The 27,130-nt window shown below is 37.7% G+C and overlaps 2 protein-coding genes across 2 annotated transcripts in view; one reads left to right on the top strand and one right to left on the bottom strand.

The window, feature by feature from the left end:
• Nucleotides 1–17,617, top strand: part of SHOC1 (shortage in chiasmata 1) — a 48,783-nt gene extending 31,166 nt beyond the window's left edge. The window contains exons 18-28 of the mRNA XM_072922621.1: nt 1,705–1,777; nt 3,221–3,290; nt 3,889–4,073; nt 4,636–4,741; nt 6,391–6,502; nt 7,433–7,554; nt 8,461–8,554; nt 11,063–11,212; nt 12,266–12,431; nt 12,660–13,217; nt 15,619–17,617. Coding sequence (XP_072778722.1) covers nt 1,705–1,777; nt 3,221–3,290; nt 3,889–4,073; nt 4,636–4,741; nt 6,391–6,502; nt 7,433–7,554; nt 8,461–8,554; nt 11,063–11,212; nt 12,266–12,431; nt 12,660–13,217; nt 15,619–15,719 — 1,737 coding nt within the window. The 3' untranslated portion in view covers nt 15,720–17,617. The remainder of the gene's footprint in view (nt 1–1,704; nt 1,778–3,220; nt 3,291–3,888; nt 4,074–4,635; nt 4,742–6,390; nt 6,503–7,432; nt 7,555–8,460; nt 8,555–11,062; nt 11,213–12,265; nt 12,432–12,659; nt 13,218–15,618) is intronic.
• Nucleotides 17,618–19,709: 2,092 nt separating this feature from the next.
• Nucleotides 19,710–25,878, bottom strand: GNG10 (G protein subunit gamma 10). The gene is made up of 3 exons (XM_002188558.6): nt 25,707–25,878; nt 22,275–22,406; nt 19,710–20,595 (listed from the first exon to the last, which is right to left on the bottom strand). The coding sequence occupies exons 1-2, from the start codon at nt 25,785–25,787 to the stop codon at nt 22,281–22,283; spliced, it is 207 nt and encodes a 68-aa protein (XP_002188594.1). The 5' UTR covers nt 25,788–25,878; the 3' UTR covers nt 19,710–20,595; nt 22,275–22,280.
• Nucleotides 25,879–27,130: the final 1,252 nt, after the last annotated feature.

Below are 27,130 nucleotides of genomic sequence, written 5' to 3' on the forward strand. Positions count from 1 at the left end.
TGAGCTTGAAACTTGCTACTCCATCTGAATGTGCATAGATGTAGAGAGCCCAGTGAGGTTGCCAGGGTACTGAAGGAGCTCAGTGTCATGATGGGAACTCTTTCCATTATTTTTCAACAGTCTTGGGAATCTAGAGACATCCCAGCTGATTTAGGTGTTACTTAAGGTTACAGAAAGTGTTAAATGTAGTTTCAATTTTCAAGAAGGGAAAGAAGGAAGCCTCTGGTAATTACAGATTTGTCTGTGCCACTTCAGTGCCTGTTAAAATTATAGAAAAGTTTATTCTGGGAGATACTGAAAAATGCTTGAGAAACAATGCAATCATTGGCTGCAGCCAGCACAGGTTCACAAGAGAAAAGTGAAAATTAGCCAACTTAATTTCCTTTCTTTTCCCACTTACGACAAGGTGACCCGTCTAGTTGACCAAGGGAAGCCAGTGAGTGTGGTTTTCAACTTTAGCAAAGTTTTTAATACAGTCTCTCACAATATCGTAGATGAACTGTTCACCACAGAACTAGACAAGTCCATAATACCAGTTTGGGTGAGCAGCTGACAAATGGGTTGAGTGCAAAAATTACAGTGAATGGAATTACATCAGGCTGGTGGCCAGTGACCAGTGGTGTTCCCCAGGACTGGGTTTTAGAGAAAGTGCTCTTAAATGTTTTTGTAAGTTGTCTGGACACAGGAATTAAAAGTACATTAAGTGATTTTACTGATTATACTAAATTAGGAGGAGCAGTGGACTCTCTTGAGGGTAGAAAGGCCTTTCAGAAAAATTAAACTAGACAGCTGAGAACTCAACACCTCTATGAAATATATGGAGATTAAGTGCCAAATTCTCCTCCTGGGATGGGGCAACCATGGTTATACATACAAATCGGGAAAGAGACTTGAGCCCAGTGGGTAGAGACTGGAAGTCTGGGTCAATGGCAAATTGAGTCAGCAGTGCCCTGGCAGCCAGGAGGGCCAGACAATGTCCTGGGGTGCATCAGGCACAGCACCACCAGCCGAGAAAGGGAGGGGATTGTCGTGACCTCCTCTGCATTGGGGTGGCCTCACCTTGAGTGCTGGGGGCAGTTTTGGGCACCACAATACAAGGAGGATATCAAACTTGTCTATTTTGTCTGTCCAGAGGAGGGGGACCAAGATATTAGAAGGCCTCAAGAGCAAGAGGAAGGGCAGCTGATGTCACTTCTGTTGTTCCTTGTGGGGAAGAGAAGGCTGAGGGGTGTCCCCATCACAGCCTACATCTTCCTCAAGCAAAACAGCAGAGGGGAAGGTGTATATCTCCTCTCTCTGGTGACTAGTAATAGGACAAAAGCAACTGGAATGAAGTGGTGTCACAGGAAGTTCAGGCACATTAGGCAAAAGATTCTTCATTTAGAGGGTGGTCCCCCCCTGGAACAGACTTCTACGTAAGTGTTTAAAGCACTAAGCCTGTCCAAGTTCCAAGAAGTTCTTGGATATATTCATATGGTTTAGTTTTAGGTAATCTTGTGAGAAGCACAGAGTTGGACTCTATCCTTATGGGTCTCTTCCAACTTGGAATATTCTATAATTGTCATTGTGGAAAACTCAAAGTTTCTGGTTTTACCATCTGTTTATTTAATCTTGTGTTTTCTATGCAGAGGAGAAAGAAAGATGTATGTGGGCTGAAAGAAAAAAAATTAACAAAAAGCGTTTCTTTTAATTGTCTTCATACAGATATTAATAATTACAAGGATGGACTCTGAAAGAGAAAAAGCTGCCTTCATTCAACCATTATCTAGGATAGAAGGTAAATTATTGTTTTATGTGTATTTTTGAAATAAAAAGTGGCTCATATTCTGGTAGAGTGCTGCATTCATGTGTGAATGCTTGGTGCAGGTCTTTCTCCTTTCTCATCAGGACCCTTTCTACATATTTTTCTCACTGTTTAATATTCCATAACTCTTCCATCAGCCTTTTATCTTTTAATTTTATTTTCTCCCATTTAAAAGTGCTGGTCTAATGTTTTCTATTTCAAGAGAGTAATAATTTATCTGTTGGGTCAAAGATTTTTTTAACAGAACATGAAGGAGCTGTGGACAGCCCATTGCCTAATTATATTTGTATCTGTTGTCTTGACTAGATTGTCTCATTGTTTTTAGCTGATCATTAGTCACAAGCTTTCTTCCTTGCGAGCGTATTCAGAGCAGTTAGATTTTAAAAGTCTTAACTAAACTCCCCAGAAAAAAGCCTTGAATGAGTATTCAGGTACAGATAATATTTTCCTTTAGCTATATGTTGCTAATTTGTAAAATATGTCAGCATAAACTGTATCAATCTATAAAGCTCAAGACAAAAATATACTGTTTCAAATATCCCACCTCCCCACTGATACAAGCAGCACTTTCATCACTTCAACACTTTACCTGTGAGTGATTTCAGAAGTACAAGCTTGTTCGACACTGCATATTCAGCTGGTAAAAAAAAAAACCAACACGTTTCAGGGAAAATTATAATTTGAGCCTTTAGTTATGTTTAGAACAAGTCACTGACTCCTTTATATTGCTTTTTTAAAATCAGTTTTCATAAATCCTACTTGCTTGAACCTTATCAGATGTTGTGTATCATACTGTTCTTTTGCCTTTAAAAATAAAGTTAGATTTCCTGTGCTCTTAAAAGAAGAAAGCCTGTCTTTTGGAATGTTTTGAAAGGGAGAAGGCATGTTCACAGTGGTTTTACTAATAATAATATTTAATGAAAAGAGCTTTATTTGTTTTAATAACTTAAGACTTGTTTGCAAACACAGGTCAATCCAACTACGCTTTTGAAAAGAGGCACTTGTGTAGAAACAACATTCCTTCTTAGATACATCTTCCAGTTAAAATTTCAAATGTACAAAAAGTGTAAAGAAATTTAACTTAGAACAGGACAAATGTGGTTCCTTTTGTATTAACCTTTAATTTTTCATTTTAAGGTAGCAGGGTTGTGAGTTTGTGAGACATAAAACTTGTTTGCATTATTTTTCCCTTGAATTCTGAGAAGGAAATTTCTAACTCATTACATCCAACAGTACAATACAGAAATTGTATAGGACTTCAGCAAGATAGAATATGTAATATTTTAAAAGATAGAATATGTAATACTTAAAATTTTAATAACCTTTTTTGTTCCACATTTGCTGCTTACTATTGTGTGTTGATTCATAGTCATAGAGGCTTATTTATTTCATCAACTGTTTAATTTTTTTAAGCAGGTTTGAAAGCTGTGGATTTGAATTCTGAGAAAAAACAAAGCCCTTTAAGTTGTAAAGAGATCATAAGCAAGTAAGTTAAATTCTTGATTCATGAGAACAAATTCTATAGTCGGGACTAAGGTCAGTGAAATTTGATTTACTTTAGATCTCTTCCCTGAGTCTTTCTGGAGTAAAGTTTTCATAATAGTATTAGTTTGATAGCTGTAGTATTTGCCTACAGCTTCATTATTAGAGTTGAGAATTTTGTCCACTGTAGAAAAATGCTTAGTGAGGCCTAGAGGAACTTTAGGGAACAAACAATTGCATATTCTTTATGTGTTGTTTTGCCTGTTTAGAAAAAGAGAAATATGTAGAGAAACATGATTTTTGCTTGTTATAGAAAACAATGGTGGAAGGGCATAACAGAAGAAATTACAAATTATGACATTTCTGAAATATATTCTATTTCAGAAGTATATTCAGATAATTGTAGGAGGTAGAGTACAGCTTTTGATTTTTAAATTCATTTTTAAAGGAGTTGGAACCTTAGCCAGGAAGGGCAAATACATTTTTGTAAACAGACTTTAAGCAGTTAGAATTCAACAAAGTAAAACTGAGTTTGTTTTGTTCTGAGGGTATTTCTACCTGCACTTACGTTTTTTTTTCATATTTTGTTGGGGTGTTTTAAGTCTTAGTAGATATTCCTGCATTATTGTACATAATCAGCAAATTGGAGCTGACTTCCCTTGGATGCACTTCTCACTAGTAATGGAATACGATTATTCTGAAAATTCTGGCTGGAAAAATCTGTGTGAAAATCTGAATGTCACTTACATGACTTTTAAAACCACTCTCCCTGAGAAAATACAAATGGGTAAGTGTTCTCCAGAATTGTAATAAACAGTTAGACTGACATATGAAAAGAAAACATTTTCTGTTCCATAAAATGCTACATTCATATGCGTGTGGAAGAGAATGAGTTACACATTATGAGTGCTAAAGCTCAACAAAAAGAGCTGGGTTATCTATGCCACAAGAAGGTGTTTTTATTTGAGTGTAAGCCTGGTTTTGGCCAGGATGTAGGAATACATGTGGATTTATAAGAGACTTGTGCCAAGTTCATAAGTTGTTTACAGCTTCTGCAAGCTGTATCCACCCTTCCTCGTTCTAAGGGAATGCTGTAAATCTAAAAAAAATCTGAAATAAAGCATACTTTCAAAAAGATTCAATGGAGTTTAATTTTGGGGGAAAAAAGTATAGACTGGAAGTGTTTTATTGGAGATGAATAAAAGCTGAATTTTTGAATTTTCTAAAATATATCAACTATATTAATATTTATATATATTTGATATTTTAATATATCAAATAGATATATTTGATATATCTATAGTTTTTTGTTTATTAAACTATTATCTTACATATACAAAATGTTGCAGGGAATCATGGTAATTCCTTTCTTCTGGAAGTACAGATTCCATATATATTTCTGACAACTGAAGGTCTTCTTAATATGCCAGATGTTCTTCAACTTTTTGAATCCAGGTGAGTGAAAAGAATCTGTTTAATAATGTGGGCTATTTATTTTCAGATTTTCAGGACATGTATGTTATTCTATTCTATCATGTATTAGCTGTCTACTTGGCTATCACATACATTTCTGCAATTACACTTATTAGCCTTTTAAGAGATAAGAGTATGGTTTTTTCTGGTATTTTTCACTTAGTACTAGGGATTCACACACACGCCACCCAGAATGGAACAGGCCAATTTTTTTAAATTGTAGCAGATATTTTTAAATCAGAAAAACTTTTTTAGTTGTCTACTTTTCTCTGAAAATCATGATATTAACGAACTTTTCTTTTCTTTAGTGCTTCTTGATCCTTGGAAGACTTTGTATTTAATTCTTCATAAAAATTGCTTTGGGGTTTTGTTATTGTTGTTGCTTTCATCTACTGAAGCTATGCTAAATACTCAAACTGAACAGTAGTAAAACATCTTATGTTCTGGTGCATCACAGTGTTTAGGAGAGGCTAAGTTTAAAACAAAAGCTAATTTATTAATAAAATTCAGATCCACTATTCGCTTTACTTTTAATACTCTGTAAACTGTATGAAAATTGCTAGGGCTGTAAATCATTGTGCTTCTTTATTATTTCTTTGACATAATTTTCTTGAATTTTGCTCTGACAGTAATAAACAGTTGGTAAAGCTACCTTATATCTCATGAGGGGTAAGGAAGAAAAAAGAAAAGGAAGAATGAAAGAAACAAAGAAACAACAAAACAAAGAAATGGGGACCAGAGCAGCGATATCTCTCAAACATAGTGACAGAGATACAGATAGGTGATTTCACTATGTTGCAGGACAGACGTGCCAGTTTTAATCCTGGCTATATCCTTGAGTCAGCTGTGGAGCCATTTTTAGTCTGTGTCTAATTAGAGTTCAGTAGGGGAAAAAAAAAAAAAAACAACATGTCTCTGACATTTAAAATTTGAACACATAATCTAATATGCTTTTAAACTCTGACTTGTTCAAGTTCTCTGTTCGGCCTGGCCATAAGCCAAATAGCTGGGAACAATGTTTTGTTACTTTTTCACTAGCTCCTTTTAGCACTGATGAGAGAGTTAAATAGGTGAGCAAGAGCTGTACAATTTCAGAAAGGTAAGAGTTTACTTTTTTTTAAATGTCTGAATACACTGTCCATACAAATTTCTAGAGTTACTGCTGGCAGATTCAGGTTTAAGTGTCTTGTGTTTCCTAGTAAAACACAACAGCAGCCTGTGCTGCTGGCAGTTCTAAGTCACTAAAAAGTTTTAGGATCATACATTAATAGCAATCAGTCAATTTGTTTTGCCTTGTGCTGCACAATCATGAAAGGAGGAAAAGAAATGCAGTATGTAAAATTAGAAAACGTTTCTAAGTAACTGTATTGGTTTCCATATTACCTTTATATTTTTCTGTAAACTCAAAGTCTGGATGTCAAGGTCATACTCAATGCAGTTAGCAATATTTAATTTCACTGAATCACTGCTAAAGTTAATCACTGTGTCTTAAAGTGAACTGAGCATTTGAGAAAAATCAAGACTGTATAAGTTAAAAACCTGTATTAAGGGGTGTATGTTACCCATTTCCTTTAAGAAAATTGTATTATTTTACTTGTCTGAGTTTTAATGAAATAATTTTATGTTTTCAGGTATGGCATTACCTTTGTTGAAAGAAGCAGTGGTTACTCCTTAAGACTCTTTGGAAGTACAGATCAATATGTTGTGCTGACAATAGATGAATGTACTGCTATCTTTCTGCAGGTACAAAATGAAACTACTCTATCCAAGTTCTCTTATGTGTTCAGTCACTTCTAGGCCATATTTTAAGACTTTTGACATATCTTCTCTTCCCCATAATCATATTTAATTCATCCATGGTTTCACATCACAAATCATTAATCCTAAAATTCTGTCTGTGCCAGTTTGACTAGTTTAAAATGTTCTCACTGAAGTAACACTTGACCTGTGATTTGATTATACAGAATGTAGTTAAAGGATGCATACTTGAAAAGAGGGTTGTATAAAGAAATTTTGTAACAAACAATTAAATGTATTTGTGGCTCTATTGTGTTACCAGTGTGCATATTAATTCCTCCCATTTTAGATGGTTATCTGAATTAATCTATAGAATAATTTGTCTTACTATTAATAAAAAATAATAGTTTAAGTAATAGCATACTACTTAAATTCTGGTATGAAACAAGACAGATTACAGGTAGAAGAATGGCTTCTGAAAGATAGATACATAATAAAATAATCAATTAGTATTACAAGTATTGCAGCATAGACATTCTTACAAGCTACTGCAATTAGTGATGTTGGACTTTATATAGTTAGTGTAGATATTATATGATTTGTATAGGCCAGGTAGGAACTTCAGAAGTTTATAACAATATTTTGCATTATTTAGGCTCACAAGAAATCTTATGAACAGCCTAAAAAGGTATTGACAGTGTTTCTTTTTAGAGAAAGGAAGAAGAGGCATAAAGCTTTGAATCAGCCTTGGAAATAAAAGTTGAGAATACAACCTAGTTCTCCCAACTGCCATATGTGTCCTTAATGCTTACATTATTTAGCTGTATTTATGTTTGATCTAGTTTCTGCATATTATATTGATACTAATGAAAAGCTTGGGGCAGCCATGGTAATGTATTTATTTAGTTTTTACTCTTTATTTAAATTTGATGGTAGAGTGTGGAAGAACTAAATTATGAGGACTCCTGTGACACTGTAATATCAAGGCTGATGGCATTATCACTCCAATATATGTGCTGCTGGATTATTTTCTATTCCAGAGAAAGACTGAGTTTAGAGTAAGTTACTAAATTCTTTTGTTATCCTGGTATTTTTAAAAGTAACTTGTCACTAGATAAAGCTGCTTATTAAAACAAGTTGATATTCATTTATCTTTGAACTTCTCTGTAGAAATACATTTCTCTTAGAGCAATACAAATATTGTAAGCTCATATTTCTAGCTTTTGGTTTTTCACTTAGTTGCAATGTTGTCATGCTCCTACTGAAAAACTCAGTGAAATTGTAAAAATAACAGTGATCACTGGAGACCACCAAAATCTTAGAAAAGTTGTTTTTTATTTGTGAGGATATTTTTAGTCTTCCACAAATGATAAAGGAATGGTTGTTATAGAACAACGGAGTTTGAGGCAGGCAATATTAACAGAAATTTCACAACTCCAAAGATATGAAATACTGGAATTATTCTTACATCTGTTCAAAGTAAAGTAACCCTACAAATGCATGGTTATGAATTACTGTGTTAATACCACTGTGTATTGTTTGCAACAGGGAAACATTCTTCAAGTGCTCTTCCAGTGCATCACTAGTTCTTCTTTTGCTATGGAAGCACATCTTCTGTTGACATAGTTCATAAACATTAATTTATTACCTCTTCTGAGAGTAAGTGGTAATTTCCTCTCTGTTTTTCTTCCAGACCTTTTCAAAGGTCTTTGATCCAGACCTTTTCTTCAGACCACACTTGTTTGTCTGTAGACTGACTCAATTTTCTTTCCTTACAGTCCATCCTTCAGCAGTCAATCCCTTAATGTATTATAGTTCTCTTTCCACAGATATTAATGCTCAAACCGTAACAGTATTCTAAATTCCAGGAAATGGAACAGATATTTATGAAGACATGGAACAAATGGTTTGAGATATTACATGTGCATAGTAAATATTAATGATCCAGTGAAAATGTTTTACAGGTACAGTCTCAAGGGAAATACTCTGCTTAACCTTGTCTTAATTTATGCCACTCTAATTGAACTTACACAGAAGTCAGAAGACTTCGATGTGAAGGTAATTTTTTTCTGTATTAATCTTCATTGTATGATATTTCTAAAAAGCTCAGTCAAGTATACCTTCTACATCAAAAACATAAAATAGCTCAAAATTACTAAAATAAGAGAGGATCTTAATTCAGTGCTGCTAAAGTCAGTGAAAATTGTGAAAGTCATTGTGTTGACTGCAACACAAGTTGAATCAGATTCAAATTTCAGTTGAAGTCTTTTTATAACTAGAAGTCAAAAAATGGGATCATACCTTTAACAAATTATTGGAATACATATTAGTCTTGCTGTGTCTTAATTTGAAGTGTCAGATCAAGATTATGTTGCTAATGTGACAAAAGAAAAAAAGAAATAATCTGCTATCAGCTAGTTTGTATTTTTAATGAGACAAAATAACTTCCTTCTTTAAAAATCACGAAATCTAGAATCTAGAAAATCTGTTTTAGTATCTATTATAATCAGCATTAAAAAATAGGACAGAAGTTCCGTTCAGTTTACTAAACTGTTGATAACTTATGTTTTTGAACTAATTGACATCTTTTTAGACACTTTTTTCACTTATTTGCAGCCAATGTTGAGTGCAGATCTTTATGAAGTCATCATTATTTGCGTATTAAAATTTGTATAAAATTTACCTAATTAAATGAAAGTTATGAGGATGAAGAGAGGACAGAGCTTTTTTCATTTCACATACTCACCACTGTAGTTTGTATAGAAATTACAGCTTCAAAGTGTTACACATCTTCTTAAGCTGTAGTAGGCATCTCACAATTACCTGTTTTATTAATAACTCATACCCAGAAACTTGATCACATATAAAAGACCTATAGGATAAATCAATTAATTTCACCTACACAGGATTTACATAAATAAGGAGTGTGATTTGCAGCCAGGACAGAGGTTGGAGTTCTTCTGCATGATAAGCATGGATCAGGTTTAGCAGTATCGACTCTTGTATTTGGGGTGACCTTTAGTTTTCACCTCAATGTCTGTAGCAAATTAAGACACTCCTTAGAGTAAATTTTAACCAAGAATATTATGTATCACTTTTAGGTAGTTCTTACACCAGGGATTGAAGAGACAGCATTGGTAATTCGTCAGATTGCTGACAACATTTTGATAGCATCTAATATCAGTCCTCATGAGTGGCTGGACAAATCCTGGCTTTCTGTCTTGCCATCTGAGGTTTGCTTCTCTTCCCATGAATTTACAGTTTTCTTCCTGTTTCTAAGATTTATAAAATTTTAGGCTTTTTTGTTGTAGTGCTCTTAAAATATATTATTAAAATAAGCATTATTATATATGTGTATGTATATATATATGCAGATATATATACAAGTACATTTCTAGTGTATATGCAAAGAAATGTATATATATATATATATATATATATATATATATATATATATATATGTAGTATTTTCATCATCTTTGTCAGCACAATTAGGTGCAACTTGGACTTTCCCTGTGCTTTCACAATTAATCGGTAAGGAGATTAATCCACTACGTCTACTTGCCAATTTGTGCTGTTCTACAGTTCTAGGCACTAGGTTTAAAAAACTACCCAAATTGTAGAAGAAAAACATACAGTGGCTCACTTGGGCAGGAAGCCAAATTCAGCAGTGCTGATCGATTACTTAAGTAAATGACATTTCTTGCCAGCTTGCTTTAGTAATAGATGGTAAAAACTTGCTTTACTCATGCAGTTACTTGCTTAACTCATATTCCAGTAAATGCTGGAGTCAATCACCATCAAATATATGATATCCTTTAACTTGTATAGTAAGGTTCTCAAATGAAACATACGGGTTTGTTCACTTTATGTGACAGCTTTGAACTATTGTAAAGCTGAGATTGTTTTTGGCTTTTGCAAAACTCAGAGGCATTATAGAGCAGGTAATGGCATGGCCTTTCAAGAGGTGGGTACTGGATTATAGGTTTTCCAATTTAGAGATTAAGGATACTAGTAATAAATGGAGAGGAGCCATTTTTCAGTGTTTTATGAAAGTCAGGAACACAAATCTGACACTGATTAACAAGCTACTCTCAGCTTGCTGCCCTGTTTGTGATATTCGTCCTCCCCCTGACAACTCCTGCTTTTGCCACCCATTTCATTGCAATTAGCAAATACAGCTTTTGCAAAACAGAACCAGTTTTGTCAGTTTACGTTGATCTAGGTAATCCACTTTAAAATGGAGAAATAATAATAAATCTGGTCATGCATTTTAAAATCAAATTTAAGTTATACACTGATTTTAATCTTTAGAAAATAAACATCTTTAGACTTGTTTTTTGTCAAATAGTTATGCAGAACTTACTCTTTTTCAGAAATGATACTATGTTGCATCTGTAGTAAAAAAAAAAAGTTTTTATTGGACTATAAAAGTGCACCGTTTGAAAGCTTTCTTTTTATGATATACTGTAGGACTTAATCAATAAGATGTGACTTTGTAGAACATGAAAAAAAGGATAAAAAGTTTGTCAGATTTCAGTCTAACAAAATAATTTCTATTTTCAGCCAGAGAAATGCCTGCTTGCTTTTCCATGTATCAATCCTTTGGTTGCTCAGTTTATGTTAAAGAAGGGATCTTCACTGAACAGGTTATTTCTTGCAAGCTTTGATCAACTCCAGGAACTTCTGCCACAGGTTCCAAAAAAAGTTTTAAAGGTTGGCCAAAATTATTTTATGTATTATATTAATTTTTTTTCTCTGTTGTAATATGTGGTTGTTTTGTTGAGCATTTTTTAATCTGATACTACATGTGCATTTGCTGGTGTCATTTAAAAATTAATTACAGGTTTTAGCATATCACTCATATCCCAAAAGTTGAGCCTGCTGATTCTCAGCAGATTTTGTCAAGTTTGGGAGAAGATAATGGCAGCATTTCCTTAACTGGAAAAATACTCATTAGATAACTTCCTCCTCGAGCTTCACAATATTAAATATTGTATCCACATGCAATGTTTTGTGTATTTCTAACATAAAAATATTTTCCAATTAAGTATTTCCAAGACTTCAGTCCCTCCCTTCCTTCCTTCCTGCCTCCCTCTCTCCCTGTAATAAATGCACCACTTAGCATTCGTAGCACTTAGTGTTTGACAGAGCCCTAGAGATGAAAAATTGTGTGCTCGTACTGTTCCTACTGTTGGGTCAGATCAGGAAAATTATAGACTGAATATAGGCATCTAATTCAATAAAAAATGCACATATTTTATCATTCAAGAAAATGGCTGAGGACACCATTCATTTAAAGTGAAGCATTCCATTAAGATGAAGGAGCAAGTGAACAGGTATTCTGGCACTGAATGTGAAATTGTGGACACTACTATTTTAACTGTATATGTGCAAAGCCATCTTTATTGGCAGAAGAAGCTCAGTTAAATTCCTCTGTGATGTATGATCAGTGCCAATCCATTGCAGAACTGCTTCCTACAGGCTTGGAGTAATGAAGGAGAATAAACTGTATTACTAAGATATTTCTTCTCCTGTGTTTCAAGACAGAGACTAGTACTTAATCTGTTTATAGATGTAAGACAGGTACATTGTGTACTCTACATGCCTCTCCAGCTTTGGTAAGTCTTTTTTTTTTTTGTTCCAGTAAACAAAAATTTATACATCTTAGAATCTTAGCAACTGATTTAACTTTTTGTACTTGGCAGCGTAGACCAAGTAGTGATGTACCATCACCATTCCTGACAAATACCTTTTTCATCGTTTCAGCATTTCAGTGACATATCTTCATACAGCCTAAATACTGCTGCTCTAGAAAAAACAGTGAAAGGTGCATCGCACCCAGAAAACCAGAATAACTTCAACACATTGTATCCTGATAATAAACAACATTGTCAGATTTTAGAGCTGCTTGATAAGGCGCAAAACAGCACAGGTAATACCTTGAATTACTAGGAAAATGTGTCTCCTTTGAAACCAATTGAAAAATCTGAATGTATTAGAATCTTTATCTTCTAATCTTCCTAAGGTCAGTTATTCTGATGAGACAGACTGCAATCACAATGCTCAATGACATCGTGGTTTTCTGTAAAATGTAAAAAATAAACTAGTCTTCTTTCATTAACAATTCTCCATACAAATTGTTCAATTTTTTCTCTGCCAGGAACATCTCATATGAATTCTGAAGCCCTAATTCCTCCACTGAATCATCATAAGGGGTTTTTAAAGTCTGATCTTCCAAGTTGTATGCAAAAGAAAGCATGCTCATCAGACGTAATTACAAGGAGAAAGGTGGATTTCTTTGCTGTATCAAAGGACTATAAAGATTTTGCTCATCTAGAAGTTAAAAATTCTCTCCATGTTCAAAGACATCCTTTCAGAATGCATGATAGCTCTGATCATTCTTCCAAAGACTCTGAAAAAGAGGATTTTTTTGCAACTTTCAGTGACTGTGAACCTCAGGAGAGCTCTAAGAGTTTTCTAGATGAATTTAGAGACACAACATTTAAAAGCCCAGAAATTCAGATTGACCAGCCCCTGTGGAATGATTCTTCATCCACAGGCCCATGTAATTCATTTACTCATGATGGTTTTCTCTCTGATTTCTTTGATGATATGGATGAACTTCAAAATCTGAATTTCAACCAAATAGGTGAAACATCTAAAGGAAAAAGAAAACAAAGGTCTCTATTCTTACAGACAAAAGAAAAAATTAAAACAGGTAGGTCCAAAGTAAGATGAAGATTTTGCTGAAATTCCTTTTGTTATTCAACTGCAAAGCTGTAAGGAGTATCTGTAAGGCTGTATTTTATCTTTTATTTAAATAGTTGTTAAATGAAATTAAACCAAACATTTGCATGCTCTTTTTGCTAAAACTTAACTTGCATATGTATCTCTTCTGTGATAAAAGGTTCCTGATAAGTTGTTTTGAGCATAAAGTTGTCTTGGGGTATTTAAAGGAAAAAAAAAAAAAAGCGAAACCAAATGAGCTAGAATTGTGTCACTGCCATTATTTTTCTATGGTAAATATTGAAAAGCGTAGTTCTTCAATAGTATAAGATTCATCTTCTTTTCTCTCTGACAGTGCCAAAAATATACATCATTAACATGTCAGAATTAATTTTTAAAGTTATGGGAAATATTACTTTTTAAAGACAAAAGATTGTATTTTCTCCATAGGACAAAAAGGTGATTCAGCAAGTCCTGCGGTGAATTTCAGATTCTACTAATGGCTGTGTTTTGCTGTTGGCACTAATGGAGTAAAAATGGCACTCAGAAAATCTTTTTTTTCATAAACTTCCTTATCATTAGAATATTTTTAGCTAGGATCTCCAGGGGTAAACTCTCCATTTGAAATCATTCCAAAGCTTATATTTTCAAAGAGATGGTATGATGTGTATTTCAAAGCTTTGTTTACCCTGAAAGCGTGTTCAGTCCTTATACAAATTATAGGCTTCTCTTTTTGTGTACTTTTCTCATCCCTGGTTTACTCCATCAAATATAGTAAGCTTGAAACCTTTTTTAATAAGTCATAATATGTATCCATGGAGTCTTGCAACTAAGACAGTCCCTGTCAGACTATGTATTGCTGGATCATTTATTGTAGTATTTTTTTTTAATTCTTCTATTTCCCTGCAAGTAAGATGCCACATTTCTTTTAAAAATCCAAGTTTAAGTTTGTTTAAAAAATATGCCTAACACTAGTACAGATGGCTCGATTTATGATTTCTCTGTTACTGGCTGTCATTAAATCTCTTGGTGGTACAAGATCAGCACAGCATTAAAATGCTTTCACTAATCAGATCAGACTCATTTATGAAAACCTAAGTAACTAATTTAAATCACTCTTTCATTGACTGCTTAGGGTAATTATGAAGGTGAAGAGAGAAAAAGTTGATTTGATATAGTAAAGTTATTTTAATTTTTAGCCTGTGTAAATTTAAATGTTCATACAGAAACTCTGAATAGACCTTTTGCTTCTCTGGAATTAAAATTGAGAGCTGCAGTATTACTGAGTAGGTAACAAATATTCCAGTAACCTGTAACTGGCACTGACAGCATAAAATTCTACAATATATTTCAGTAGAGATCAGGGCAGATCTTCCTGGTACCACATTTTGCAGTGTTCTGAAAATACATCTCCAACTGATAAGCTTTCTGTATTATTCTTGCCCAGTAGGACAAAAGTATACTTGAATGTCAATCAAATCAAAACAAGAAAAAGTGATTTTTTGGTTTACATTTTGGAAAAACAGACTTATTCTACTTTATAATTCACACTAACCAGGGGAAAAATAAGTATATTAAATAGCTTTGCAGGCTAATGCAAACCAAACCACCCCCAAAAAAAATTTAAAAGCCAATCAAACAAAAAGACCCCAACCAACCAGTCAAAAAAACCCGTAACTTCACCTTAATACAATAAAAGCCTCTGAGAGCTAAAGTTTAAGAAATATGTAGAGTCAGATTACAAAGACACACTGGGAACAAACCCCAAGGATTTATTCAGGTGTCAGATAAAGCTCTCATTAAACCACAGATAATTCATGACACCAGGCCAAACCAGTATTTCTTCTAGAACAGATCAAATCCTTAGGTCAGTTTTAGCATTTTCTGACAATACTTTTTGTAAAGACTAAATATAATTTCCTTACAGTAACTTGTTTTGAATAAGCAACTTCTCAAATACATTATTGTAAAAGCACTTGAATCTTAAGAATGTAAGTAGCTTTTTAAAACATCTTAGAAACATGACTATATCTGATTAAAAATAACTAAATTTCAACAATTATAGAATAATTCTAATAGTAGCATTAATGAACTAGAAATAAACATTAAATATTTTTTGAAATATTGTGGTTAAGTATAGGTTGATTTATGTATTTTGTATAAGGTCACATATTCCCATTGCAGGACAATATGCATAAAACGGGCCAGTAGCAGTAAGAAGTAGCAAATATTAATCGTAAACATTTTATTTTATGACAGCTGTTGCTTTTGTTAGTGAGTACAAATCAGTTAAAGCCAAAGTCTGCTACTGTTTCTGAGAAGCACAGTTAAGTCTGCATACATGTTGTATTTATAGTTTATAATGATTTTTCTTTTTTCCACTTCTTTTTCAGATTCAGGATTTCCAGAAGTACAGGAGTTCAAAAAAAGAAGATTGATATATGAAAGAGTCCCTGGAAGAAGAGATGGACAAACACGTCTTAAATTCTTTTGAACAGAATGAGGATTTGCATATTACATACATTTTTCATTCTTGAACTCTTTTAAGGGAAATTAGTAAATTATTGTTGTTAGTTTTTAGAAAGTAATTAGGATTTGGAAATTCTTACTAGCTCAGGATCCTTCTGTATATTTTTAAAATGTTGCTAAACAAAGTAGTTTCTTGAAGCTAGATAATTACGGCTTCTCTGTTGTCATGTTGGCTGTGATATACAGGTACTTTATCACTCTTTATATTTAAAAAAAAAAAAGAATGGAAAAAGAAACAGATGCCAAGGCTCACTCTGGGTTTTCAAAGCATCTCTGTTTGCTCCCTGAGCCTGCTGTTTTTCCAATGTAAAGATGGGCTAGATCTGCCAGAATCTCAAGGCATCTCAAGGCTTCTCAAAGTCTTAGAGATTTCTTGCAGTTACTTTGTGTGACTTTTTTGAAACTGTCCCTTGGGCTCCATTCCACTTCTCTTCTTCTGACAGCTCCTTCAGGAATAATAGGTTCCTGAGCTCCTTCTAATCATAATCAGTCTAGGAAAAAGCTCTTTATTTTATGAACAACATGCTAAGATTGTGTTGAAATTTAGCATTCTCAAAGATTGATTCAGGGGACTAAGCTGTGACCTTCACCCTTTGCCAAACCTGCTGGAGGCCATTTGTTGGCATCCATATTTTTCAGCCTTCTGCAGGGCACTGGCAAGTTGGGGGATGAAAGTTATCTGGGAGGTAGATCCAGATATTATAGGGTACATCTTGAAGGGGTGAAAGATTCAATTAAAAAAAAAAATCTATCTCACTTGTAATCTAAAGGACAGGATCAAATAATACCCAAACACTCAATTTCCATCAAAAGATTTGGCAACAAAACTGGAAATATGTGGGAGCAATGGTAGACAGTAACTCCATTCTGCCACAGGAATGGATAAACAGTTTGCACCAGCATGCCAGCCAGCTCCAGAATGTCTTTCTCTGTTCAGTGGCTTTCAGCTGAGATTATTCAGATTTCAAACTCACTAATCTTAAATTTGATGCAGTAACAGAAAGGTGGGAGGACAGGAAAGTAATAAAAGGAAAACCACCAAGTTTAAGGTTTATGCTTGCACTTAAAGCCTTATTTGATATAAAGCCTTCATTAAGCACATAGTCACTACTTGAGTAAATGAAACCAGCACTTAGGGGATAAAGATTTGGTCTCTCTGAGAAAACAGAGCTGGTTTTTGACTGTACTAACTGAAATTTTAGTTCACAGTAATGTCCCTGAATTATTTGTACACTGATTGTTTGCAAGATTTGAGAAAATACCCTTCACAAGTGGTAACATAAAGAGATTTCTAGTAAAATTGCAACAAGCCATTGTTTCCTAGAATAAGAGAAAGACTGCAATAAAAGTTGCAATTTGCTTACTATCCATGGCCCATTTTTGTGGTCACCAGACCTAACCATTTTACTTCTTTTGCATTATGGGTTATTTTTTGTACCTCCCAAAAAAACAGGAATCTGTTTTTTTTTAAAGTACAGCTCTACAAAGTCTCAGTCTCAAGTGACCACAGTTTGAGAAAACTATAGCTGCCAGTGCCCAACTATGTGTTTATCCTCTTCCACAGGCAAAGGCTAACACCAGAACTTCCCTGTGAACAGTTGTGAAAGCATAGCATAGATAATCTGTAGATAACTTTGAAAACAAAGGCATGTTATGTACATTAGACAAAAAATTCAAGTGCTAAGTTTCCATTAGGTAGAAAAAATGTCAGTGTACAGTTAAATTACTGGTAATGTAGTGGAAAATAAGGGAAAGGGCTTGCAATGACTGTTGGTTTTTACTGTATTTGTTTATGACAAGTATCAGTCTCTCATAGATATGGACACATTGACAAATTTATAAAATACTACATTCTTCCCCCTCCTTTTGTCTGTTTAATGTGGAGTAAAATTACTGCTGAACTACAACCATGCTCTTCCCCACTCCCCCCTCCCCTCTGCCCCACCCCCACCCTGCCAAGTTACCTAATTCATTAATACCTATGAATTAGGAAGCAACTAGTTCATAGACAAAAAGGCACAGTACAAAAATCTAATCTTCAGTCTTACATAAGCAGTTAGGGACACTCCATTCCTGGAACCAGTTTATAAACATTTTAGTGACCAGGCAGGAGGCAGCTGTAGATGGAGAAGATCCGTGCTGATCAGCTGTGGGAGAGATGACTGAGAAAAGGGGGCTTGTGGCTCATGTGAGGCACTGAGCATACAAATGTGCGTACTCACTCCATCTTCTTTACCCTGGGCGTCCTGTAGGACCTGCTGCCATCAGATGGTATTGAAGGCTTCTGTGTACCCGATAGCTCTCTTGGATAGTCTTTGGTAGAGGAAGCTAAGATGCTGCACACAGTTGCCCACCTCACTGCAGATCACACCTGCTGGAGCAGAAGTGGCAAAATGTGATGCTTGCCCTGGTCTAAGCCCTTGCTGGGTTCAGTTCAGCAGCTGTGCAAACCCAGGTACAGCTGTAGAAAGGACATTGCCCTGTAGACTGGGTAGGTAAGGGACAACATGTTCTCCTGCCTACAGAAGCAGACAGCTGCCCCAGCTTGTTTGTCAGGTTCTTTGGTTATGCCAAGGAAAGGGGACTTGCCAAGCCGAGCCAAGTGGCTGAGATGCAGCCACTTCACCCAGCCAGCACAAAATAACCAGTAGTGGCACACTTCACAAAACTGATTGCCAACAGGAACCAAAGAACCTAAGTGCCAGCCAATCCTGGAGCTTGTTCTGATGCTCGACTTCTCTCACAGAACATGCCCTGGGAGGGTGGACGTAGCATTGCTGTCACTCCTCTCCCTGCTTCCACCCAGCAGCTCGGATACACGCTGCCCTGAGAGCAAAGAGGTTCCGCAACCAAACTCCTCTGAAGAGGCTGGAATCCATGTCTGAGAATAAACACCATGCTCAGAGGGACATCTGAGTGGAGTGTTCCCAAATCCATCTCACAACTGCTGCACAGATCTTCCTAAGTCCTTGCTGGTGCAAGGCACTGATGTAGCCAGGTCCTGCAATATGCTCACAGTGCTACTCCAGCTGTGTTGACCTGGTGCTCCAGCTGCAACAGACCAGATGGAGTTGGGCAGGGCAGCCAGGAGATAGCAGTGGTTGACTGGCTGTCTAGCAGTGGTGGCTCTCTGCTGCACACTGTGATTTGGTCACTCCTTGTGCCAGCTCAGCAGCCATTTCAAAACCCAAGCTCCAAGTGACATTGCTGAGCCTGAAGGTATGCAGCAGGGGCTCTGGGGAGAGAAGCAGGTGTGGAGTGTGGGGATGAGGGGAGGTTTTATCGCAAGAGGGAAAAGAAATATGAAGGGCTTGCCTGGGAGGAAGTAGGCAGCAGCTAAATGCTGGCTGTCCAAAGGCTTTTGATGTACTCACTTACCAGTATCTTTGACATTTTGGCCTCAAACCAAGCCTCTGATGGCCTCTGTGCAATAGTAACTTGGTTTTCTCCAGACTTCTGTACCTGTGTCCAGTACTAACAGAAAACTGCCATACTTAAATAGCCTACAGTGAAAGGAAGTCAGAGTGAAGAGAAGCTGTGAAGGAAGAATGTTTTCTTCGGTATTTAAAGGCACAATACATAGGGGCAGTATTACAGCTCTCATGTTGGTATCTTTCTGCGGGACAGCAACATGAAAATATTTGAACAAAGACTGAACTGCCTGGAGGACACTGTTGCCCCATTTCAGTTAACACACATGAACATTAAGTACTCAGAATGCAGAGTTCTCCCTTACGGCTTCAAAATGTGTGAGCCTCATAACACTGTTAATATTTACAACTGTGGTCAACAGATACGAATGGGATTTTTCTACTAAAAAGATGCAGTTTCTAAAAATCCAACAGCAACTATCTCTTCCCAAAAGAGCAAGGAGCTCGAGGCCTTCACTCCCACTGCAAAATCCATGTATCCTCTTCTTCACAGTAGCTGCTCTTTGTTACAATTAGACAATGAGTTCAAAGCCAAGAGGGATAGGAATTTTATTTCCAAACTTCTAAAAGATTAATACAAACAACAGGAAGTACACAAAATTAAAAACCTATTAAAAAGTTGTTCTTGTAAAAGTGCTCTATCAGAAAAGTGAAGGCAAATGACCAAGCACATTTTAAGTAAATTCTGTGTATTGCAAACCGTGACAACAATGCATGCAATTATCTTTGGGTGTTTACAGATTCTCAGTGTCTGTTTGGTAACATTTTAAATATGTCAAGAAAATGACAAAAAATCCACCACAGCAGTACTGTTACAAAGTAGAAGAAGGCTTACAGATCAGAAGCATTGCAAGAAATATGCTTTAGGAATCAGGCCTCTGCTACAGCAGTTACTAAAATATGTCATTTATGCACGCAGATGCACTTGAAAAAAAACTAAAGTTGGTTCCAGGTCTTGCTAATGGAAGCAAAATGTCTCCTGAGGACATTACTTCAGTTCTAACAGCATTTAGCTTTATACTTTAATTATTCACTTTTAGGTTGTTTTATTTTGGAAAAAAAATCCCCATTAGTAGTTTTTGCTATTATTGTGGTGTTACAGTTTATCAAGGTCAGAGTAAGTAATTTCATTAAAACTTCACATATTTTTCATTTCTAAAATGTAAACTTCTCAAGTAATATTTGTATAGTTAGCATAGTGTAGTAAAAGTGATGATGATTACAAAAAGAGTAAGAGTTAAATTAAAAAACTTCAAGAACATTACTAAAATATAGTGGAAAACAGATTCACAAGAACACACAGACAGATATCTAGGATGCTGTTCTAGCCGCATAAAAGAGACTTTTCTTGTGAAGGAAAGGCAGTTGTTATTCATGTGATGCTTGAAGGCAATCCTCCAATGACCTCCCCTACAAGAAGAAAAAACAAAGGCTTATTAAATGCCATCTTCTTAGGCTGATAGATATAATTTCTCTCATAAATTACAACAGAAAACCTCCTTTGCACTGAGAAAAACCAAAAAATGACCTTCCTTTGCTGGATGTGGACATTCTCACAGTATCATAACATTTTTAAATGGCTTTTCCTTTGCTCTGAATTTCCTATGATTCTAAGGTAACAAAAGAATAATAAACTAAATATTTGATCTATCAGTACCAAATGACATCTTGGGCTCAGCTATGCATTTTTAAAGTATCATAAATTAATCATCAAGTTTTTCTGAGAAAATATTTTGTAATGTATCTGTGTGATGTGATTACCTCAGAAATATGTATACACATACACACACAGACCCCCAAAAAACCAAAAAGTAGAAAGGCTGCTTAAACAACAGAAGAACATATGCAATGGTCATTAAAAATTTTATCTTATTTGCATGGAGAATTACAGGTGGCGCCCAAATTAAGAAAATTTGCTTTTGCTTCACCCTCTCTAAATTTTTCCAGAAGACCATCTCATGTTCAGTTGTTCCCTTTCTTTAGGTTCAGTCCTGTTTTGCTAAACCTATGTTAGCAACTATCGAAGACATGCTATTGATGAGGCAAAAGCTCAGGTGCAAGTTGGCAGCAGCAAGGGGAAAATTTTACGAGTACTTCATATTCTAGCTTAAATTCTGCCCTTAGAGAAGACACCGATTTTTTCTTTAATAGCACTCTCATCAAAAGAACAGACTTCAATGTTTCTTCCTCTCTCTGTAGATTATTCAGCTCTTTAGCAGAAATTATTTTTCTTTTTCTTTTTTATTTATTTGTGTGTCATGCAAAAGAAGTACATTTTCCAAATTATGGTGTGGTTCTGCCCAAGACTACTAGCATGCATGGCCTTTCTTTCTCCTGCTGCAATCACTGATAACCTTTGTGACAAATGGGAGAGGCCAGACTGGGAATCATGAAACTGGATCCCAAAGGTTTGCAAATGTTGGACAGCCACCCACCCACCTACTCTACAGGTGTTACAGGGGTACAGGCAGAGTTTAGGGAGTAGCTCATCTTTTAGATCTGTGCTGAAAAAGGTTACGAAGGATGTGACTACAGATTGCCTCAACTCCTCTCTGCTTCCACTGCTTTTGGTGCTATACCAACAGTAAGAACAGAAAAAGCCTAAGGACAGACACAGCAAAATGAACTGCGTATGACATTAAAGACCTACATGTATTTTAACATGATTCTTAAGCTGTGAGCTAGTCATCAGAACATATAAAATTGCCACAATTTTGTCTTACTTCTCCAAGCTGGGTATGTGACTCTCTACTGTCCAGCTATGTCAAACATAGCTGTGCGTCTTAGACAATGTTAATTACTTTGGATGCTGCTAATTACCTTATTGCTGCACAAACACAGAAACACAGCTATCCCAATAAAAAACCAACTCATAAAGAAAACACCTCTAGAAAGAGCTGTAGAAAAGAGACATGCTTCAACTGCCACACCTAAAAAAAACAGAAAGTCATTCACAGAGCCAGCAGAGAAATGATGAACACCTAAGCAAGAACTCAACACTTAAAACAAGTATCACCATGTGTCTTTGTCTCTCCAAGGGCTTGAGTTTCAAATTAGGGTGGTTGTCATGGCATCTGTGACTTTATTACCTGATTTCAGAGCAGAGCACAGGATCGGGGTTCACGGAAGGGATTGCTCCCTGTGGGAACCCCAACAAGCAAGGCATCTTTGCAAGCATTTTGCATACAGTACTGCTGGAGTTCTGCAGCTGCCTGAGAGACCTGAAAAGGAAAAAAAATCCAGAGGGGAAACTAATTCATTCATAAGCATCTATTAAGCATTTCCTCTTGAAGAGCTATTGTCAAACAGAGCTGGAGTGCAGCCAAGTCACCTCTCAGATTCTAGAACATCAAGTATATCAGCACAGAAGCAGAATTTACAAAGGTCTGATGAAGCACATATGAAATACTATGCCAGTGATAAGCCAGACGAGTGTAGAGGACTGAGGTTTGAGGTTGCCAGTGTGATGCAATTTCTTCCCATTAAAATGCATAGAGCTATGATGATTTTATAATGTACTGTGGTGCTTGGAGGTTTATATTTGAACTCTTATATCCTCTGATAGTTTATCAAAATTATTTTCATTCTGAAGTTCTAAACAACAGAGAGCATTACAAGGAGTGAAAGCAAAAAGATGAGGATGAAAAGCTTTTGAAGTCCAAATGGTCATTTTCCCCCAGCAGTGAAGTCAGAATTTCAAATCCACACTCTGGCCCCATAGAAGGAGAGTCCAGAGCTGCAGAACAAGTCCAAGATCCCAAAGGCAAAATGTCATCAGCACTTAACTCCCCTGCTCTCTCTCCCTCCTTGTGGATGGCAAGTCAGTCATGTGCCTACATTTTTGAAGGAAAATGTAGAGGAATTTCCAGTTTCCCAGACACATATTAAGAACAGCTGCAGGGAACTGTCAAAACCCATGCTGTCTGATACATATTTATAAAAGGAAGTACTAAATATATTGATGGAACTGTAAGTTTCCCTCTGACCTCACCTCTGCCTTTGTTATAGGTCTCCTGAAATACTGACTTTTCTTCCTACACAACTCTGCAGTGTTGCCAAAACAATAACCAGAAGGACCATCCACACTTCCCAGCCTCCTGTCTGCAGGAACCACCCCAGAGCCCCAGTGGAATTTTGGTTCTGGGCCATCCCATCTAACAGCATCTGGAGACACAGGAAATCTGGCTTAGCACACACTTTTGTTTGGTACTTTGCTGCTCTCCTGTTCACTGTCTTCCAATTCTTCTCCAGGCTCTCCTCCAGGACGCTCATCCTAGTAATTGCCTGAATTTAGCCAGCAGTTGATGGCACTTCAGCGAGCTGTTACGAGAAGATTTTTTATCTCAGCCTCCCAGGTTCTCTTGAGCACAGTACAGGGAGAAGCATCTGCAGCAAGGACTCCTGCTAAGTCAGCAGCCTTTGTCACTCCTTCCTTACCTGAGGAGAAGCCCTTTCTAGAGGCTGCAGAGGTCTCCTGCCCTGCCCAGCCCCTTGGATCCTCTGCAGCATTAGCACGCTTGCCTCAACCACAGCACCTACCCCTTGTGGCGCCTGACTGTGCACCAGTGGCTATCAGGCAGAGATTCCACTAGCCAACACTGGTCAGGCCAAGGCTACATGGAGTTTTTTCTGTTGTGAGTTAGCGGTGCCTACAGCATCTCCTTGCGCTTTACTGCCAAACCCTTCAACACAGACTGAGCTATGTATATCTTGGTATATCCTCAAAAGATATAAACCAGAACTGCCTACTCTTAGTCCCACCTATGCCCTGTAACATTCTTCTTTTCTCACAGAAAATTTCTGCAGTATTTCATCACATGACAAACACACTCCCTTCAGCAGCCTCTGCATGCAAGATGTGTGTGGGTACTTCTTCCTACTCAGTTTCCTCTTTCTGAAAATATTGTTCCTGTCTGCTTTTTTAGCCAGCAGGGTAAACAAAATCACCATTGGAACTTGGCAGAATGGAATGTATTTTTAAAAATCCTTTCATAACCAGCTTCCGTCTGGAAACACATTGTCTATTCGAAGTAGCTGAAACAACATTTTCTCCCATCTCAGTGCTTGCTAAAATGGAACCAAGTAGTTTTTATCAGCTGAATATATTTCACGTTATTTTTGTACTGTATGTATAGAAACACAGATGACACCATTTATGTGACATGTTTTTAATCACGTGTCATTTCAAAGCCATGAACAGGCTGCTAGAACAGCAGACCTGGAAAGAGACTGCTGTGCACATTGCTGCAAGAAAGATGAGTCTGAGGTCCATCAGGGGACAAGCCTCCCTAGATTATGACACCAAACTCAAAAAATACGCAGCCTTGAGAAGTCCAGCTCCAGAATGTGTTACTGCCACAAAGTAACACCTGTAAAACTATGTATTTTATACACAAAAAAATAGTGGGGAGGAGTGTATAAGTATTTTGAGTTATGACTCAAAATGAGCAGGAACAGAGATCCAGGCACCAACAATAACCAGTGGGTAGTCATCTCAGTGTTTGACAATACTCCTCTTGCCACAAGAGTCTACATTTCTACTCTGAAACATGTTGTTTTTCACATATTCCCACACTTTACTGTGGTGATAAGCACAGTAATTTTTAGTGAATCAAGCATCTGCTGATTCTGTTTTGCTACAAAAATGTAGTAACAAAACCAAATTGATCAGAATTATATCCAAAAGCCAGAGTGGTTTCACCTTGCAAAGAGCAAGTCAAATTTTCCCCAGCTTGGGTCAGGAGTACTGGGAACAAGTATTTTGAAGTATTTTAAAATCAATTAGCTAAGTTCCTGCAGCTCAGTATGCTGGCACTGTCGTCAGACTAAGGAAGCAAGTCTCTTTGTGACTGACTTTTCTGGCCAGAGAAAAATGGCGAATGCTAGCAGAGAGACGAGAAAGTGCAGGATGTAAATTAATTTGATCTCCATCACTTCACAGACTATGCTGGATTTTGTGCACATGATGAACCCTCCATATCTGCTGGAAAGCAAGAACTGTCTCGGTCAGGTCACCAAACCTGAGGAGCTGGCAGACGATAGAACCGCTTCGTCATGCTGCCTTTGTCTGGAAATGTGCAAGCAGGAGAACATTCATGCATGTGTAGCAAATCGCCTGCCTTCCCCAAGAGTGCCAGCGGGTACCACCCCGCACCGCCTCCCTCCGCAGATCCTGCCAGCGCTCCGAATCGGGGCGGGGGAAGAGTCGGGCTGGCTCCGCTGCGAGGAACTACTGCCAGTTATCTGTTTGCTGGGGCAGAACTAACGAGGAGCTGCTGTATTATTTATCCCGTCTCCTTCCACCAGAGAACGGCACTCTCTCCATCGCTCCCGTGCGGCCGGGGCTCGAAGCCCGCCGGGCACACGCACCCCTCACCCCCTTCCTTCCCCTGGCGGGCGCCGCCGACCAGTGCGGCGGGAAAGGAGAGAAAGGAGAGGAGCAGCTCCTCTCTCCCGCCCCACCGCGGCACCCCGCGCCCCACCCCGGTCCCGGGCGCCCCGCACCCCGCGCCCCGGCTCACTTTGATCCTCTCCACGGCCGCCTCCAGCTTCAGCTGCTCCACCAGCCGCTGCATGGTGCTCAGGCTGCCGCCCGACGACATAGCGAAGCCGCAGAGAAAGCGGCGGGGATGGAACGGCGCGATTCCGGCGGGCTCGGCTCCGTTCCCTCCGCCCCGGGGAGGGGCCGGGGCCGGGGCCGCTCCGCCCGCAATCCCCGCGGACCGCCCCGACTCCCAGCCGGACCCCGCCGCTCGGAGCCGGCTGCCGGAGCCGCTCGGGGTCGGAAACCTGCGGGTTACAGCACGGCCGAAAAAAACAAAAGGGAAGAAAAGGAAACAAAAAGTAAAGTGGGAAGCGGGGGGAAGGAGGGGCGAATTAAAAAAAGAGGGGGAAATGGGAGGAAAAACAGGGAGGAATACTGATAGGAAAAAAGAAAATATGAAAAAGAGGAAAAACGGGGGAAAGGAGAGAAAAAGGAAAAAAGTGGGGAAAGGTAGAAAATAAGTGGGGGAAAGAACAAGGAGAAGAAGAGAGGAGAAATGGAATTCACAGAGTCATAGAACAGTTTAGATCAGAAGGTACTTTAAATATGGTCTAGTTCTAGCCCCACTATTTTGGGTAAGGATGCCACCCACTACATCAGGTTGCCCAGAGCCCTATCAAACTTGCTCTTGAGCAATGACAAAGATGGAATTCTAAACATGTCTTCTGCCCACAGGCATCTGTTAGGTTCTGACTGCCCAGCAGCTGCTGCCAGTGTTGCTTCATCTCCTCACCCAGAGAAATCCTCTCACTTTTTGGCAGGGGTTTGCCATCTATTAGTTTGTTGGCTTGTTTTAAAAGTTGTTGGAATTAAGCTTATAGCCTAAAATGGTTGCTCTGAACATAAGACAGGACAAGCAGAAGGTCAGGCCCAGCCAAATGGGTTTCTGGAAGACGAATCCTGCCTGACCAACCAAATGTCCTTCTATAGCAAGGTAACACAACTAGAGAATGAATGAAAGGCTGGGGATGTTGTCTACCCAGATTTCAGCAAAGCCTTTGACACCATCTCCCACAGCATTCTCCTGGAGAAGCTGTCAGCTCATGGTGTTTATGAGCGAACTCTGGGTTCACTCTGCTGGGTAAGAACTGGCTGGATGGCTGGGCCCAAAAAGTTGTGGTGAATGGAGTTAAATCCAGCAGGCAGCTGGTCACTAGTGGTGTTCTCCAGGTGTCAGTATTTGGGCAAGCCCTGTTTAATGTCTTCATCACCTACCTGGATGGGACCATAAAGTCCATACCCAGCAAGTTCACAGATGACGCCAAGTTGGATGGGAGTATTGACCTGCAGGGCAGTAATGCTCTTCAGGGGGACTGGGACAGCCTGGATTGATGGACTGAGGCCAATTGTGTGAGGTTCCACAAGACCAAGTGCTGAGTGATGCTTTTGGGTCACAACACC

Source organism: Taeniopygia guttata, chromosome Z (genome assembly GCF_048771995.1).
Source record: "Taeniopygia guttata chromosome Z, bTaeGut7.mat, whole genome shotgun sequence".
NCBI classification, from domain to species: Eukaryota; Metazoa; Chordata; class Aves; order Passeriformes; family Estrildidae; genus Taeniopygia; species Taeniopygia guttata.